The sequence below is a fragment of the Streptopelia decaocto genome (genome assembly GCF_964273445.1).
Source record: "Streptopelia decaocto genome assembly, chromosome: 1".
Lineage (NCBI taxonomy): Eukaryota > Metazoa > Chordata > Aves > Columbiformes > Columbidae > Streptopelia > Streptopelia decaocto.
The window spans coordinates 41711165-41730134 of NC_138663.1; the positions used below are offsets into that span (position 1 = coordinate 41711165).

Sequence of the window (18970 nt, forward strand, 5' to 3'; positions counted from 1 at the left end):
CTCAAGAATAAAAGCTCGTGGTTTAGGGTTTTCCATGCACGTGGAATTTTAATTGCACCAACATTTTGTGTTTGTATTTATCACACTTTCTGCACTGTTCAATTCTAACTAGATTTACTAACCTAGGGCTTGGTAAATATGTGAGTTGTCAAATGCCTGTGAAATGAGTCAAATAACTCATAACACAGATATTTTTTCTGAAGCACAGCTAACCCTAATATAAAATACCATACGTTCATTGACACTATGCTCTTGATGTTATTATTTTAGTCCTTTGAAAGAGTGGATGATGAACTATGCATTTTTTGGCCAGCTTATCTGTTTGGTCCTTTGGTTTGTGTGCCTTTGGGTGGGGGAGCTAAAGGGGACAAGAAAAGAAATGTCAATCCATGAGCTTTTGAACAGTCTCCTAGTCTGTTTTCCTGTGTTGTGAGAATTTGGTTTCAGTAACTTGAGACAAGCCCTTGTAGAAGACTAAACTGCTTGGAACATCTCAGCTCCAGCTATGAAAGATCTCAGCATTGCTTCTCAGCTCAGTTGCCCAGTCCTTCCTTCAAAATTACCCATGTTGGTATTCGAGTGATCTTAATTCTCACAGGAGTCTGTCACGAGGGATATCGAATTTCTAAGGAAAATATCTGGTGAAATAGCTGCTGTTTGCCTTCCCAGGTACCCCTCTGGAAACTGAGCATGTGAGATGTATCTCTGTGCATTTTAACCAGAGTCCGGTCATCACTTTCAAAAGTGAAAAACCTTCTAAAGAGAAGTTAGTGATATAATCCAGGTATTAATTATGTGTTGTTGCAAGATTTGGGAAAATACAGAGCTGCTGCTCAGCTGTGGTGGTGCCTGTGTTCGGGGTCAGGTTTTCTCCCTCTGAGGGGAAGGCACAGTAATATGTAAAATCAGCAAGCTAATAAACTCTTAAAACCACGCTTTTGCGTTTTAAAAAAAGCATTTCTTTATTCAGTGATGGGCCAGACTGGGGGTGTCCCTCCATAGGTCCGCCACCGACCAGTTGGTTATACATGGGTTATATTGACAGAATAATTACGTATTCGTTACAATTCTTTACACCAATTAACATATTTCACACCTATTCTAACACAAGCCATCCATTTAAGCAATGCTAAGCAACATTCGCATGTTTCTCAGTTACTTCCCAGTTACCTGTTTTAAAAGAATATGTTGTAAATCTATGTTAATTTTAAGAGTAGGGTATGATTACCGAGTACAAAGCTTCTATGGCTATAAGGTCTGCTTATACAAAGATTATGTGGTTACAGGGTTGGTTTATCTTTAAAGGTTGCTGCCTTAATATTTTCCTGAACTATGACTTCCATAATTCCTTAAAATAAAGTCTAATAATTAGAAATACAGGTATCACAGTGGTGGGATTGGAGCTTCTGCTGTGTCTGTGAAGTATTTGCTCTGGGATAACTAAGGGAGGACATCTGTCTTGCAGGACCTGTAGGTTTCGTTATCCTCATATTGACATTTTACACCATAAAAAAAAAATCCAAGACCCTAAGGGCACAACTGACAGCACTGACCAAGAGATACAGGGTGGAAAAAGCTGTGGGAGAAAAACATTTCAGCAGTAGCATTTCTCCAAGTCTCTTAATGACAGTGTAGAGCCAAAGAAGGAAGGGAAGACAACTCTGGGTTATTTCATGATGGCATCCTGTACGACACAGAGGAAGGCAGGATGTATCGGTGTGACTCAACCTGTTCTTCAGGGACATTCTTATTTGGAGGCCTCGGGCTACCTCAGGACAGCACAGCAGCAGCCACCACTATTATCCCTGCCCCCTGCGACCTTCCTAAAACAATGGTGTTTTGTTGGTTGCTCCAAAGTGCAACCAGTCCTAAGTAGACTTAGCAGGGGACATCTGAGACTCAAATCCCTCATCTCGCTTTGCTGGTAGGACTGGTTTAAGGAACGCAACCCACACCAGATGTGTGACCTAACTCACCACACTGGTGCACTGGATGTTCAGCCCAGGTGAAATCTCACCCTCAAAACATCAAGAACTGGGAAAAGAGGTTGTGTTGGCTGGATGTTTCTGTTTGCAGCAGGAGATGTGAGAGTCTGGCAAGAGGGAAATTTCATGCACCAAGACATTTTGTGGCAATCTGTGGACCTTTGTTGCCTATGGATGACGTACTTGGTCTGTTGTGAGAGGTTAAAAATCTTGTAGCTGTGCAGGATTTGCTGTGTCAGGGCTGCTGCACTCTAGGCCAAATGGCACCTTTTGCAAGGAAGGGGAAATTGTTGCTCCTTTGAGATGAGGTATAACAGTGAAAAGAGATTTCAGCAGTACCTCAGAGCCCAAGTCTGCTGGATTCTGCTGGCTGCTGTACAGACAGAGCAAAAAGCCTGGTCCTGCTGTTCAGAGAGACTAGGGAGTGTGTGTGAAGCCTGCTGGAAAGGATGCAGCAGTGCTTGTAGCCTTCTGAAGGCCTTTAAAGAAACCTTTGAAACAGAAAGCTTTGTAACTTGAATGTGTTAGTGTAGCCTTCAGAAGGTTTTAAAATCAGCCTTTGAAATATAAAGCTTTATAACTTGAGTGTTCTAGCCTAAAGCTAGGGAGGAAAAAAAAAAAAGGTTAAAGAAAGAAAAATCAAAGGAAAGAACAATACATGAGAAGCTGATGAGCTTCGGAGATAAAACTGATCCACACAACAAGACCAGGTTGACTCAAGGAGCCGCAGGGTCTTGAAAATTAGCGGAACAAAATTCCTAAGCAAGTAACAAATAGAGCATGGCAGCTTGCTATATATGTACTACTACACCTATATTATCACATGGCATTTGGCTCAGAGTCACTGAGTCTTACTTGCTGGTACTGGACAAATTCCCTGTCATTTACCTTCTAAAGCCTGGACAAGATGAAGTGTTAACGCACTGGCCACCTTCGTCTGCAACACCTTATGAAGTATGAAAAATCAACTATTGTAGTTCTTTCTTTTTGTGAAAGTTGTAAGAAATATGGTGCATATGTAATTTTAACTCACCTGCTCTATTCCATAATATTTCCAGTAAGGGTCTTTTGCAATCATTTTCTCAGAATACGCTGGCTTTCTAAAAGCCGATTTTCTTGCTGGATCCCAGCTCATGTTGTCAGTGACCTGCAACATGCTCACAGAATAGTGGATTCCTGAGAGAAACAGAGCAATTTGCTTGCAGAGAGCTGCACAGAAATTTGTCTTTCTTTCTGGGGGCCCTCAAGAAAATGCCAGGGAATTTGTGCAGCCAAGGAAACTGCAGGACTAGAAAGCAGAACGGGAGGAAAGGCACACAGCAGGATTTCCAGTCTTTTTTATTTGGCCAATCTCAAGATTCTCGCTGAATATTTTGTCCCACAAGCACATAAAGACACATTTGCCTCTCTGCATCCCCCTTACACTGTGAAATCCAACTTTTAGAGCACTCTGATCAGTCAAAGAGCTGTGTCAGGTATGTAGCTGAAAGGCTGAGGAGTGGTAAATTGTATAGATGTGGGAAAGCAGCTGAGTACTAACAGACAGGTGGTGTTTGTGTGAACACAAGTAGCCTTTTGGCACCCTGTGTCTGTGTACACACACCTATGCACACCAATCTTCTGAGAGTCCATTGTAGCCTTTGCAAGCCTTGTATTTTAGTGCCTTGATCTCTTTCTCAGCTAAGTACATTTTTAGCCAAGAAGGATACCTGTTTCCCAAGAGGCCACCTTCATCCTTGCTGCTTTAATCATTAGCAGAAAGCACGGGCCCACAGTCTGGGTACCTGCTGTAGAGGCAGGGGAGTGGTGATACCACTGCGGTTGGGGATCCTGCAAAGCATTAGGTCCACCACATGCTGTTGGCGAGGAGGCAGGTGCCTCCACAGGGTGGCTGAAATCCCCACTGTTACCTGACAATGTCATGAATAAGCATTTGTGAAGAGCAGGTAAGGTAGGCTGGAAACACAGATTCTTTTTCCGTACAAATGCCGTTTAAAGACAGCGAGGAAGAAATGTTACATACAATTTGTGCATGCTGCTGAGGCAAACATCTTCAATTTTTAATACATGTTTGTAAATAAGGATTTAGCCTGTGTGTCCCAAACCAGGAGCATCTAACTTACTAGCTCTGAAAAGCAGGCAGTTCATGGGAGGCAGAGGAGCAGCATGTTGTGCAGCAGCTGTTTCATCTTTTTATGGTCATATAAATTAGCAGATTGACACTTGACTCTCCCAGACTACACCTTTCACAATGACTTGTTTCCCACATTTCATTATGGGCCAGAGACATACTGGTTTTCTCCAGAGCTCCCTGTCTGTCTTGTCCACGTGCTCTAAATCTTGCCATGAACTTTCCTCGATCTCCCACACAGCTTCAACTGGTGGTTCCTGAAGAAGCAGCAAACAGTAAGTTTTGCAGCACTGCAGTGCGAACTCTTTTGGGATGGGATCTTCTATATCAACACCAGATTGCTGAAAATGAAGTGAGAAGAGTTTTCAAAGCTTTGTAATATTATGTTGATATGATGTTACATTGCCTCCCTGCTCTTGCTCTGTGTCACTGCTCCACCTTAACTAAGCACTGAAGAATTTAATCTGTCAAAACTAATGGTATTGTTTGATTGGGACAGGCAGAGGTCCCAGGATTACTTCAAAGATTCTTTCGTTTTCTAAGTATGGGCTTCTGGACTGTTCCAGCATCCAGCAACTGTCTCTGTGTCCTCATAGAGAAATCTGCAAAAAGCTTGATAAGGCTGAGCTTTTGGAAAGGCCCAGCAAGCTGCAAAAGGAAGAAGCTGCTCTTAGGAGGCTTCATATATGATCTGTATGACATGGATATATATTTCCTAGAAAAAACACCCTCACTAGATTATAGCCTGTTTGGCTAGCAAGCGTCAGGGCGCTGTGCACACCAACAGTCTCTGCGAGCTTTCCCTGGCCTTCCCAACAGTTTGTCTGCTTGTGTTCAGCTTCAGCTCTGATACAGCGTGGCCACGTAACCTTGGATTCAACTGCTGCGGAAACAGCTAAGCTATCAGAAAGGGTGGGGTGAGAAAAACTTATGAGAAGACTCATCTCCACCCACAGACCCTCCACCACTTGGTCCAGGAGCCGATTCAAGCTCAGTGGTGGCAGGTGATGGAGGGGTGCCTGTGCCCAGCCTTGTTGACCCTGACCCACAGACCAACTTCCCAGCTCGGTCTGGACCTGCCTGGTCACTGTGGGTTTGTCTGGTGATCACTGGTCTATGGCTGACCCTGATCACCATCACTGGCCCTGCTCTTTGCACCATACTTGGGTTGGGCAGGACAGTGCCCTTGCTGGTGTGATCGTGGCCCTGCCTGTCCTGCTGCTCCTCACTGCTCCTGGTGGAGCTCAGTGTCTCCCTTACAAGGTTACATGTACCTCTGTGCGTGGCTGTGACAATATTTGGGATGGAAGACTCTCACCACAAGTTGAAAAGAACCCTAAGCAGAAGGGAGACCTCCCATTTCTTTTAAACACCAAGCTGCACAGACATACCAGAAAATTGAACTACCAACTCTGTTCCTGGGCTATATCTCTACTCACCATGATAATTTCGCTGTAAAACTCAGAGTCGTTTTTGTAATAGGAATACCTGAAGACACTCCTTATTGCTTGCATCAGCCCCTATAAACCAAGCACAGCATGAAGCAGACTGTCAGCGTGTCGTGTGGCCAGCAATGCAGTCCCTGAGCACCGGGAACTTTTCTTTCTCAGATGGTCTCAATCAGCAATGGAGAAGTCACTAATTTCAAGCTTTGGAGGAAGGTCCCATAAGAGCAACACAGGGCTGGAAAAGTGCTTTCTGCACTCATACATGCACTTCAGCCAGTCTGTGTCTGTGTATCATAGGACACAGAAGGGTTGCTGGAGCTTTTTCTTTCCACACCTCCACCCCCCTCAGCTCTTAAGTTATCCCCACTGTCATTGCCAGTACATTTTGAGCAGTGTCCTTAGCAGAAGCTAAGTTCTAAATGAATGTCAGAGGCAGATGGCCCTTTTATCCCACTGCCTAGGTCCAGTTATGCAGAAACATAAAATACCTGTTTGCTGTTGGTCATAGCATCATTCGAAGGTGGAATGCCAATAACTTCAAATATTTTAGCTGTCCTCTGCTGTATATCTTTCTCACAGGCTTCAAACAGTTTCTGCAGCACAAAGACAACAGCTGGTTACAGCAGCAAAGACAGTGGAACAAAAGGCATAGTGTCAAAAGTATGTGCTGAAACCACATCTGCATTAGTGTAAATTATAGGGCCACTATTTGATTTAAATATGTCTTCAATACCTGGGAAATACACTATTTAATTGAGCTGTTTCCATACTGAAGCCCATTCTTCAGCATCTGCAGGGCCTTATCATCACAACTGATGCTAATAATGGCCTTGCCTCAGTCTTGTCCTTTCAGGTGCATAATTTTTGTCTTTCCCTTCAGATCCCCCCAGCATCAGAACAGTGAGTCAGACATCAGAACAAGGTCTCCCATCCAATACTTAAACATTCACCATAAGGAAACAGGACTCTGTTTTCCCACTTGTACTTAACATGGGTGAGATATGGGACTGGCATTTGAATGTGCGGGAGGAAGCAGGTCGCTGCCAGTTTGCTCTCTACAACTTTATGCAGGCTCTGCTGGGCTGGAAAACCAGAGACCCAGACTTAGTCCCCAGCCCTGTCTGGTGCAGAAATACTCAATACTCAAAGCCTACTATACTGACTGCACCATATTGATCTGATGAGAGTCAAATTGAGAACATGGACATGAACAAACCTTAATTACGCTTCTGCCTCTTTTATAAGAGAAACCACGTGAAAAGCTCCTGAATTTTTCCCAGTCATGTAGCCTGAGCATCTCATACATCTTCAGCACAGCAGACAAATGCGAAGGGTCATTTATGTTCTCAGAATTCTCGTGCATGGCCATCACTTTGGACAAGAGCTGTTGGAATCTAGGGCAAGAAGGATATTAAAAAACTTAGCTAAGACAAGATGAAACAATGAACAAGTGTAACTATTTCACAGCATGTCATGAATCTCTAATGCACTTCTCAACTATATTATATAGTTAGCAAGCAGCGTTTTTTTGGTGGGAAATAGTGCTTTCTCAGCTCAGTTTTGCATGATCACAGTGGAATCTGGTCAAAGAGCAGTATTTTTACTATGTCATTGTAGGATGATTTCTTTTATTAACATGTTCACCCTGGGAAAGTCTCCTTCCCTTTCCAGAACAATCCCAACCATCTTCCAGGAATTAGTTACAAAGAGATGCTGTCAAATTGAAAGTCTGTGGAGAAGCTGTCCTAGGCTGCCTGTTTGGAAACAAGGAGTCCCTAGGGACTGGAGGAAGCAAAAAGTATGTGGCCCTTCAGTGTAGAAACACACATTTTGTCAGAAATCTGAATAAATACCTTACCTTGCCTGTAGTTCCTTGTTCTTCTCTTTCTCCTTCTTCAATTCCTCATTCTCCTGAAGCTCTTTTTGGGTCATCCCTCCAGGAAATGCTCTGAAACAGATTTCTCTTGTGAGATCTCTTTATTTGTACTTGGACACTGAGACAACAGTGGACTTGCCCCTATTGAACAGTCTGAATTCTGGCAAAAAAAAGCCATGAGGTGGGAAAGCACAGAGCACCCACAAAAAACTCCAGGGGAGCTTAACAACCTCCACTGAAAGCCTCCACCTAGGATTTATGCTCAAATCAAGGGGAAAGCTATTTACATCAGAAGAAAGGGAGGTGGGGTTGAGAGGATCAGAGGTCAAAGGCTTGAGGAAAACACAAGTATTCTCCACCTATTAGAATCTACTCTCATCTTTTCTCTAGTTGTTTTGTCCATCTTTAACAACAGAACATTATCACCAAACATTCCATACTCCCCAGAGAGTTCTGTTCTCCTGGATTCCTTTCTCCACAGATGTCTGGGTAATGTCAGTCTCCTGTTCCTCCTGCGAGTGAAATTCTTCTGTTTCCAGTGCCTGCTCTTTAGGTGATACTACCAGAGCTTTAAAAAGCCCTCCCTACACCATGACCCTAGGTCGAATGCTGACTCACACCCCAAAAAGTGCTGGAGATTTTTTGCTTTTTATCATTCACTAGATGTTCCTCTCCTTTCAGAGTAAGCCATACCATCTTTTATTACTATTTTGATCTTGTGAAGTACCCCATCGAGGTGCTGCTCTGTCAATTAAATTACCTTCAGTACCGCACACAGAAATGTTGTGTTCAGAGCTTGTCTAACCTTGGAGGTGGTAGACATGCTATGGGGAAAGATGAGTGGCTGTGGATGAAAGGACAATACTGAGAAGAGGAAATTTCAGGAAAACCCAGTACTCACTCCTCGTGTCTTCTGTGTCCCTCCTGGTAAGGAGGATGAGGGTTGCTGATCTGCTGTGGCGTGTAATGATCAGATGCAGCATGCTGGCTAGAGATGGAAGGAAACAAGATATGTTAAGCAGACAGACCTGGGAACAAACTAAGAACGAGGACCTGAATTTAGGAGGTGTAATCTGGATCTAGACTGGTTTCCTGACAGTCTTCTGTAATTAGGCAAACAAACTGAGGGGGACAAGTGACCGAGCTTGGTCATCATTTTAGTCTAGGGCCACTGTCTGGGAACCTTTGCCTTACATCAGCCCAAGTCTCAACCTTGAGCCACTGCAGAAGAAAGCTCCAAGGCTGCAGAAAGTCTGAGTATTCCTTCACTACCAGGCTATTCATGACTGCACACCTGCAAACACTTCATGACGCTTTATGACTTCATGTGAACAACAGCTGTGATCAGAAACTAAAATACCACAGTCTGTCTTCAGAAAATCCCATCAGGAAAGCCTCTTCTCCACAAAGCTGTTCAGGAAGGGCAAGGACACCCAGCTATTGTATTTGAAGTTAGTTCACTCCTGGCTTTAGTCACTGAGAATTATTTATGTTTGCATTTTATGCCCAAGATGCCACCCATCATGCTATTATTTCTTTTTCTTTCCTCCTGATTAACCATTTCCCTCCTTCTTGCTAGTATTCCTGTCACTATGTCTCCCTTCAGTGCTTGCCTCATTCATAAGAAGGCAGATTTCACAGCAAAAAGCCAGGACAGCCCCTGCACATCTGCTCAAACTGTCCTCAGAGTTGCTTTTACCACCTCCCCTTTCTGTATTAGGCCGGGTGCTTTTATTTTAAAGGCTGGTGTTGTTAAGGCAGCCATTACATATGCAGGGAAGTATTCGCATGGAAATGAAAGCTCATTGCACAACATGATGTTTTCTTGTCATGTGCCCTGGTCACGTATCCTGATCTGCACCCCAAGACAAACCTGCTTCAATGGCAGCTCATGTCTGGCCAGGACAATGCAGCCAAACAGGAGAATGAAAATTTGGTCTGCCCTGCAGGACAGGGCTGTGACAACTAAGGCTTTAGTATGTTTCAGTGACAGCTACAGAAACATTTATTATTTTCCTCACTGTCATGGTTTAACCCGAACTAGCAATACAACCACAATAGCCGCTCACTCACCCCTCTCTCTCCCCTCGCCAATAGGGGAGAGAATCAAAAGGAAAGGGAGAAACTTGGATTGAGACAAACACCATTTAATAAAATAACAAAATACTAATACAGTACTAGTAAATAAATACAAAAAATAGAAATAAAAGATAGTCAAGGCAATTCCAAATGAACTCCATCCACACTAAGCAGCCAGTCCCAGGAAGTGATACCCCAGTCCTGAACAGCCGATCCAAAAGAGAGAAAAAAGGGGAAAAAAGCAGAAAAGCCCGGAGGCCTCTGCAAAATGGTAAAAGGCCAGACTAAATGTCCCAACCAAAACTCCCCCAGTTCCGAAAAATAAAAAAATAAGAGCAAAGAAAAGAAGAAACAAATAATAAACCCCGTTAGAATCAGTAGGTAAGTATCCATTAAAGTCCTAAGAAATGCCCAAGCTAAACTTCGTCCCTCTAATTCCTTATCAGCACATAAGGAAAAAAAAATCTAGACACCAAAACTTCTCAAGGCTGTGCTTTGCCAGGTGTGTGGGATCAGTACCAATAGTGCAAATAAAACACTCTGAAAATGCAAGACCTGCATGTTATATGCTGCAGATCAAACAGCTTCTGCAAATTGGCTCTGGGTTCCCAATATGGCCCAGACAAAATTTGGTGCTACATCAGAGCCCTCCCTACGTCTGGCTTGTTTGTTATCTTCTGTCCAACCTGTCCCAGTGTACACCAGCTACAGCTGATCATCAGGGGCCACACTAATCACTGTAATTTCTGGTCACCAGACTCACGCTTGTTCTTCTTCCGCCAGCACCAGGCTTCCTGCCGCCTTGTGATGTGAGGCCTCCCGCACTGGAATCCTGTCTCTGAACTGTTGATGGTTGGTGGTTGGTGGTTGCAACAAGGTGTCAGATGTTTGCCTGAGGAAAAAAAGAAAAGGGCATTCTTACAATGAAGGGGGAAAAAAAATCACATACTCTGACCAGGTACCTTATAAAACACAACCCTGTGAGCAGAGGCTCCATGGCTGCATCCATGCTACATCCAGAGATCAGAGCCAGGACAGTGGCCCAGCACACACCTGGATGCGGTTTTAGCACAAGTAGGCCAGCACTGCCCCAGATGATGCCTGTTACAGTTCAGAGGACCCTACAGGCCAAAAATAGAAGGAAGATTACAGCAATCATTAGGGCTGGATGAAGTGGGTAGGATACAGGAACGACTCCTGAAAAACAAACTCACCCCAGACCTGAAGAGTGTGGGGAACAGCAAATGCACATGGCTGTTCTGCTGAAGCCAACTTTGCAATGTATAGCTGTGTTTTGTTTTGTTTTTCACAGAGAATAACAAAGTTCTGTGTTCGCAGGGTATTTTTTTTTTTTTTTTATTTCTACAACTGCTCTGTGTCCTGTTTCCAAGGAGGATCCCAAATATCAGTTGTTATTACAGATACAGTCCCAGGGTGAGCTGCTCCTGCAGCTCAGGTACAGGTGGAGCAGACAGCAAGCTCCCTCCTGCAGCAAGGCAATGCCAGAGAAAGCCTGAGCATGAGGTTCCACTGTCAGTTTATGCCGATACAAGTCTGCAGAGCTGCTGCAAGGGACTGTCCTGCTCCTCTCTCTCACCACCTCCCCTCTCCTCTCCCACTGAAACAGATTTTAGTTTAGTTTACTTGAATGGACTCCCAATTAAATCACTTTGTTTCCATTCTTTCTCTGAGGACACATTGTTTTTTTTTTTTTTTCTTGAAGCTCAACAATCCAGTCTAAAATCTGCATTTAAGTTAGCTTTTCTCTGCAAAACCGATGAGCTCAAAGACCAAGTCCCCCCAAACCAGGATCTGTGTACACTATTTATACCAGTCTTTCCAGTTTCTCTCTCCCATACATGCATTTAAGATCTGCCTCACCCTTTGGAGCTGAACTTGAGCTGAATTTGAGGAAATTAACCATCCCTGTGACAGATCCGAAGTAGAAAACAGAGCTTTTACTAAAATATTTCACAGTCAGGAAATGTTTGCTGTCCTTTGCTGCAGCCCCCCAAGGGACTTCATAGAACTATTCAGACCCGCTAAGGTTAAACTCGGTAAGTTTAGCCAGAGACGTCCCCTATGCAACGTACCTTCTGCCTCCTGCAGTCACATCTCGAGGACCAGCGCCCCTAGAAGGTACTTCAGGCATCCACGTTCTGATGTGGGAAGAAAACTCGGGGTTACTCATGGCTTTACAGCAGCGGCAGAAAATGTTTGCCAAAATGAGTGGCAGCACAGGGGACTGTGCTGCTCAGAGTGTAGGAAGCTATTGGAAGCGTCAGGCACGTCCTTGCTTTCACAACAGGACTTTCCTGTTATAAATAACAGAAACAAGCCCAGCCTTTTACAGGAAAAGGCACTTTGCACCGTGACTAGTATATCACTGTTTTCCAGGTGATAAGGTTGTGAGGTGTGGCTTCACCTGGCAATATCAACTGGAGCAGTTTCATTCTCTTCACATCTATTTATTTCCCTGTAGCTCCCCGAGCTGCGTCTCTCTGCACTGCCTCTGGCCATGGCCACCAAGTCAGTCTTCGTCATTGCTATAGATTTTGGCACATCCTACAGCGGGTACTGCTTCTCTCTCGCTTCAGGTACCGACCAAATCCGCCAAGTGTACTGGGGGATGGAGCTCGGGTTGAAGACCCCAAAGACGCCCACGTGCATCTTGTTCAACCGGAATCAGGAGTTCAAAAAGTTTGGCTACGATGCTGTGATGAAGTACAAGAGCCTGCCCCCCGGCGAAGCTGACAGCTGGTACTTCTTCCAAAACTTCAAGATGAAGCTGTACAACACAGTAGGTGGAACAGTTGCTGCTAATGGGAGTCAGAGCTACTAATTTATTTGAGGGGTGGGGGTGGTAGGGGAATTGGTGAAGAGGGCTGTGTAGTGTGGCTGGTGAGGATGAATGAATGGACATCAAAGGGCATTTTGATGAACTGAAGCAGAAATTCTTTATTTTCTTGATTAACCAAAGGCTTTATGGGCCCTTTCTTTATCATGCTATTAGTTGTCAATTAAAAAAAAATAAACTGAACAAATGATAATGATAACTGTAACTATAACTAAACAAGTAGACAAATAGCAATAATAAATAAATAAACCAATAAAAATTATATAATTTTTTAAAAGACAATGAAATCTGACTGCGCACCTCAGTGAAGCCAGGTATTTGTTCCTACCAGAAAGCTGCCCTGCTTCAGAGCATAACAGAGAAACTGGCCTGCCTCTGGGGTTCCCTGTCTCAGTCCTCCACAGGGAACAAGGGAGGCCCCCTGTAATTTGGAGGAGGTGCACAGGTCTCTTGCTGAGACTGCCGTGTGTGACCCTGAGACCTTTTATTTTGTAGAAAGTCACTGCTAGCATGGCGCTGGAAGCCAGAAATGGAAAGACGCTTCCCGCCCTGATGGTCTTTTCTGAAAGCCTGCGCTACCTGAAGGATCATGCCCTGAACACCATCCAAGAGGCCTCTTTCCAAACTGTCTGTGACCTGGAGGAGATCACCTGGGTCATTACTGTCCCAGCCATATGGAGCGTGGCTGCCAGGCAGTTCATGCGGCTGGCAGCGAAAGAGGTAAAAGCAGTGGTTATCCCACCCCCTCAAATTGTCTTTGGAGACTTCTTTACCCATCAAGGCAGAGGAACTCCTCAACATTTAAACAACCTGTATTTAAAATTTCAGTCTACCAGGGAGAGAAATCTCCCACATTGAGAGTGATGGGGGAAAGGATGTCCCAAACTGCCGATGGCAACCTCTCTGCCCTTTCTCTGCACCGCTGTGCAGAAATGAGACCCAGGGAGACCAGCGGTGCAAGAACCACCATTCCATTGTGGGCTCCTGGGGTGAGAACAGCCTCCCTAGCAGGTGGCATTCATGCAGTGATCTCACCACCTCTCCTTGAACTGACACTTCTCTCTTGTGATTTTAGGCAGGACTTATCTCTGACATGATCTCTGACAAGCTGATCCTTGCCTTGGAGCCAGAGGCTGCATCACTGTGGTGCAAACAGCTTCCACAGGAAGGGTTTATGGTAGACAGCGGTGACAAGAAGAAGTTTGAAGACTCTCCTGGGATCCAGTATATTGTTGTTGACTGTGGAGGTAAATTTTCCCTGTTTAAGAATTACCATCTTTGCTGGGCATGGAGCGTGGCTGTTTCACAGTGTTCCCAAAGGTCTGCAGTGCAGTCCCAGAGCTTGGACTCCACTGCTGTGCTTGTCATGGGGTTTTTGTTTTTATTTCTCACTTATTGAGATCCCATGGGGAGGCATAAAAATGGGAGGAAAGGACAGGACTGCTAAAGGTCTGCTCCATGGCAGATGGAAGTCACTGTCTTACGCTGTCATGTGCTTCAGGACAGACGGTCACAGTGAGAGCTCCTGCCATCATGCCCAAACAGCCAGCACCATGTCCCAGCATCACCATGGACGTGCACCCACATGCTGCTGCACAGCCCAAGCTCACGCTTAGAATCATAGAACCATAGAGCGTCCTGAGTTGGAAGGGACCCACGAGGATCATGGATTCCAGCTCCTGTCCCTGCATAGGACAACCCCACTGTTCACACCATGTGTCTGAGGGTGTCTTCTCTGTGGGAGCAAGTGTAGTGCCCAGTGACCTGACCAAAGAGATTAGCTAGCAGGCCCTGTAGAGTAAATCATTAGGAATATTTGATGGAGCACTTTTTAGCAATTCCTCTAGTTTCCTGTGTGAGGGTTTTTTTGGTATGACATGAATTTCCTGCCAAGAGCAGTCTGGTGATTGTGAACAAGTACTGAAAAGGCATCAAGAGGACCACAAATTTCTGAGAGTCTCACCACTGCTGTTCATCTTAACTCAGAGCTTGTACATCAGAAGGCAAGAGCCAACTGTCTATGTGAGGAGGCTGGTTTCCTTTTGTGATAAGAAAGGACATCAGCTTGTGCAGGGAGCAAGTCAGAGCATCCAACTCTCATCAGCAATTACTGTAGGAGCCCTGAGAGACCAGGCTTCTAAACAGAAGTGCATGAATTTAGGAAATCTAAAGGTGTGCAGGCAATAGGGGAGGAGTCAGGATGAGAAAAGAAAGCAGCAGAAAAGCAGACTCATGGACAAGGAGTTCAGAAGGTAGGATTATATTCAGTGGAAAGTAAGGACCTCATGTACTTTAAAGAAAAGAGTTAACTTCAATGGTTGGACTCTACAATCTTGAGGGTCTTTTCCAACCAAAATGATTCTACAATTCATATGTTTTTGTACGTGTGTGTGCAGGTGGAACAATAGACATCACAGTACATGAGATCCAAGAAAACCATCACTTGAAGGAGTTACACAAGGCAACTGGAGGCGGATGGGGAGGCAACAGAGTAGATGAAAACTTCACTCATTTCCTCAAGGAAATATTTGATGATGGTGTATGGGATGAATATGTAAAGAACCATCCTACCGAATTACAGCATATGCTGTACACCTTCAGTCTACAGAAATGCTCTGCTAGCAGGGAGGCGGTTTACATACATTGCTACTACAACTTGACCAGAGTGGCAAACTCCAAAAAGGACATCTCCCACTTCTTCAAAAACGCAAAAGGAGCTGTGTGGTGTGATGGGATGATCATGATTACATATGAGAAAATGAAGAGCTTTTTTGACTACAGTATCAAAAATATAATTTGTGCTTTGAGGGAAATTCTTGACAAGCCTGAGATAGCCAAAGTCAAGTACATTTTGCTTGTGGGGGGCTTTGCATCTAGCGTCATCTTGAGAGATGCAATCAGTCAGGCCTTTGGTGAGAAGTATCATATCTTTTGCCCACTGGAGGCACAAGCAGCCGTTGCAAAAGGGGCTGTTTTATTTGGAGTCAATCCAGATATTGTTTCCTCAAGAGTCAGTGCTCGGACATATGGCCTAGCAGTAACTCGGGAATTTGATGCTACCATCCATGACTTCCGTAAAAAAAGGGTCTCAAAAGCTGATGGCTGTACTTATTCAGTAGATATCTTCAAGAAATTGGTGGGAATTGGGGACTCAGTGAATATAAATGAAGTTGCCCACTATTATTTTCATCCAACAGAACCAGATCAGACAAGTGTACCCTTTTCTTTCTATGGTACAGAAAAGCAGGATGCTCTGTATGTAGATGAGGACGAGATAGAACGTCTTGGCTCCTGTATAGTGCCAACGCCAGACACAACGCTGGGGAGGAAACGCACACTGAAGCTGGATATTAAATTTGGACTCACTGAATTTAAAGCCACATGTACTGATGTTACTTCCAATGAAAGTCAGACAGTGATGATAGATTTTTTATCTGTGTAAATGCCCAGTACATTGAGCAGCAGGGACAGCAACCCAAGGGAGAGCATGGCTTTAGTGGGAAGCAATAATTATGAGAGTGGAGAAAGTAAATGGACCATAAAGTCCATCATCCAGCCTTCTGTTCACATAGGTAACAGTTTGCTAGTCTGATTCTCTGGTTCCTTCCATTCCTCACCAACTACCCTTTCAGTCCAACACCTCCTTCCTGTTGTATCTGACAGCAGGTTTATCTGATGCTTTATCTCTTGCTCTTGTAGCTTAGCCCTGCTGCATCTCTGAACACAACAGTCCATACCACCAATATAATCTGTACTCTACCTGTGTTTGATGCAAAGCTTCTGGATTGGTGCCTAAATTCCATATATACCACCTCATGAGTATTTATTTTAGCCTGATGTCTTCTTTTAGCTACATCCTTTCTTCCTCTGATATCAGGTCTCCTTACCTGGGCCCCAGGTTTAACTCTGCCAGGGGTGACATTCAATGGATTTGTGGTTTCTTCAGAACATCACTCAAGCAGATTATGTGTAACTGAAGAGCTTTTGTCCCAGTTAAGATACGCTGTGAAGCAGTAACTCAATGTAGTCCAGTAGCTTGTACCCAAACCCTGTGGGAGTATTTTTTCCATTAAAACATTGGGCAGTCTGATCTCATTAGAGGGGCAGATCTGAATGCTAGACTGTAACATTGCAGATGTGAATAGTGCTTATGCCGCTGCCTGAGCCCCTCTGTCCAGCTGTGGCTGCTCTCTACATCTCTGACTTGGGCTCGATATTTTCCATGTCCATAAAACCTCCTTTCTTTGCCTCCTGCCTACAGCACCTGTGTGCAGGTTCAGCACAGCGTGGCCCATGTGAGCCCAAATTTGTCTGAGAGAAAGATGTGATCCAGCAGTGTCCTGGGTCTGCCTGGGGTGCAGTTAACGCTCTTCACAGCCACCCTTATGCTGCCGTGTGATTTATCACCAGCACGCCGTTGACAGCACACTGATGTTTCAGCAATAGATGAACAGGGCTCACACAGTGACAAAGCCGCCTCTGATTCTCACTCTGCCCCTACAGCGGGGAGGCTCGGGGGGGGAGCTGAGGGGCTGGGAGAGGACACAGCAGACCCCAAATGTCCAAGGGGGTGTTCCATACCCTGTAAAGTTGTGATCAGCAATAAAACTGGGGGGGGTGGTATCCAGAGTAGCTATTGCTTTAAGACAGGCTGGGCACCAGTCTGGTGGTGAGATGGTTAGTAGCTTTGCCTCACTTGTTGGAGGTTTTTTTGTTTGGTTTTGGTTTTGGTTCTGGTTTTTTTTTTCCTTTCACTGAGGGTGTAGAGTTTTCCTGCTGAACACTGGCCTGTCCCAATGCAAATACTTGGTTGGCTGGATATACTACATGAAAACTCAGCACTGGCGATGTTATTAGCTGTAATGACTGTGTTAGAATCACTGCTGGCCATGTACTTAATGCCGTTAATTATTAAAGCAACGTGCAGAAGATTAACCTGTATTTATACTATGCCCTGTGATGAATAAAACTGAACTATTCTGAATACATCACCTTCGTTTTCACATATAAAATCGTATGCGCACAATAAAAATATTCACAACAGAAACCTGTCTACATTTCTATCGTGCCAGGTGGCATTTCTCTGTAAACTATATGAGGACCATTCTGGGTGGCTAGGTTCCAAGAAACTGAGTATTTCAGCTTTTTTCTTACCCTTTGGACTTGGGACTTTCACCAGTGCAAAGTGCAACACGGCTCCATCCCAGGCCACTGCCCCTCTCTGATCGCAGCTGGGAAAGCTGTGTGCATCTGCTCCAGGTCTTTCCCATCTGTGTGCTACCTGAGCTTTGATGCTCAGACATTGACACCAACCATCGTGATTGCAGCTCCTAATTTGGCTTGTTCTGATGAGCTGGAAATGTTGATAATTTCAGATATGGAGCATGGAGCACATGCAGGTGCTTTGTTGTTTGTAAAAGCAGCACCGAGTGTCGGCATCTCAAGCTAAGTGTCAGAGAAACCTGGGATACTTGCTATGGGGGGCTCTAACCTCAGTCTGACAGGACAGAGGATAATGGGGAAATAAGATTTATACCTGCTGAGCCCTTTCCAGCCATTCTCTACAACAGGCACGTCTGCTGAGCTGGGCATGAACCCCTGTTGCATAATAGGATGATTTATTTATATTAAACATCAAACTTAACAGATCACTGACTTTCAGGAGGGAAACAGGGCCAGCTTTGCATTGCCAGTGCCCGGGGCAGCAGCAGGCTGGGCAGGCAGTCAGCGCTGCCAGGTCCTAAATGACCGGGCGGGCAGAAAATGACACCTGTTTCTCAGCCACAGCTTGCCGGCTGCTTTCTGTCTAAAGCACGTGGTTTCTTGGAAGCTGGAAGGCAGCAAACCCCATTTCACAGAACCGCTGCTGTTTCCCCACACTGCAGCGGGAGACACGTCCTCTGCTTCTCCGGCCGGGGACAAATCCAGGAAAAGCTTGGCCACCATGCACAACCCAAAATCCCAGGGCTGTGCTCCCTGCTTGGGATCTCCCAGCACCCTCTGCCCCCCAGCCTGACCCTGCCTGCTGAGGAGCTCCCCATGTGGGGTCCAGGCTGTCTCTGCAGTGCTGCCCTGCACCCCCGCTTTAGAAAATTTTTCTTCCCATTCAGCAGAAATTGCACTTAAGAACATTCACTTCCTTCAGGATATTAAACGAAACAAACCCTGGGAGAGGGTGAGAGAGTGAGTGTTGGCAACAATGTGATGACTTTACAATTAAACTGAAAATTTCTCATAACCATACCATTTCAAGGCCAAAAAGAAAAAAGCTTCTGGAACTTTTTTGTTTCAATCTCTAGAGACCTCTGAGGTGTTGTATAGATGCATACAACCCTATCGGAGATGTCAAAACTTTGTAAGGTGTTTCTGTGTGCCTTTTACAAGGACTTGGCTAATAGTGCAGGGGGAAAATAAAAGGTAATTTTCCAAAACAGTAAAAGTAACACCTGAAGCTGAAAGGAAAGAATTGAAAAGCATGTCACAGAGAGCCTGGTGACATGCTTGATGGCATCGTTGTTCATTTTGTCTATGCAGGAGGAGGTCAGTGCTCAGTGATGCACAGAGCTGCCCTCAGCACCGGACAAAACTGACCCA

The 18970-nt window shown here is 44.9% G+C and overlaps 3 protein-coding genes across 5 annotated transcripts in view; 2 read left to right on the forward strand and 1 right to left on the reverse strand.

The window, feature by feature from the left end:
- The window catches only part of LOC309449195 (cytoglobin-1-like), a 31280-nt gene that overhangs the window by 4537 nt on the left and 7773 nt on the right, over nt 1–18970 (forward strand). The window lies entirely within an intron of this gene.
- On the reverse strand, nt 2581–10362 carry LOC309447104 (uncharacterized protein; the record flags this gene model as incomplete). The annotated part of the gene is made up of 9 exons (XM_082067407.1): nt 10283–10362; nt 8342–8428; nt 7423–7512; nt 6781–6958; nt 6053–6157; nt 5556–5636; nt 4278–4457; nt 3019–3132; nt 2581–2586 (listed from the first exon to the last, which is right to left on the reverse strand). The coding sequence occupies exons 3-9, from the start codon at nt 7494–7496 to the stop codon at nt 2581–2583; spliced, it is 738 nt and encodes a 245-aa protein (XP_081923533.1). The 5' UTR covers nt 7497–7512; nt 8342–8428; nt 10283–10362.
- On the forward strand, nt 12038–17368 carry LOC309449913 (heat shock 70 kDa protein 12A-like; the record flags this gene model as incomplete). Its single annotated transcript, XM_082072441.1, has 4 exons — nt 12038–12319; nt 12872–13096; nt 13452–13623; nt 14773–17368. 4 exons carry the CDS (start codon nt 12038–12040, stop codon nt 15816–15818), a joined length of 1725 nt encoding a protein of 574 aa, XP_081928567.1. The 3' UTR covers nt 15819–17368.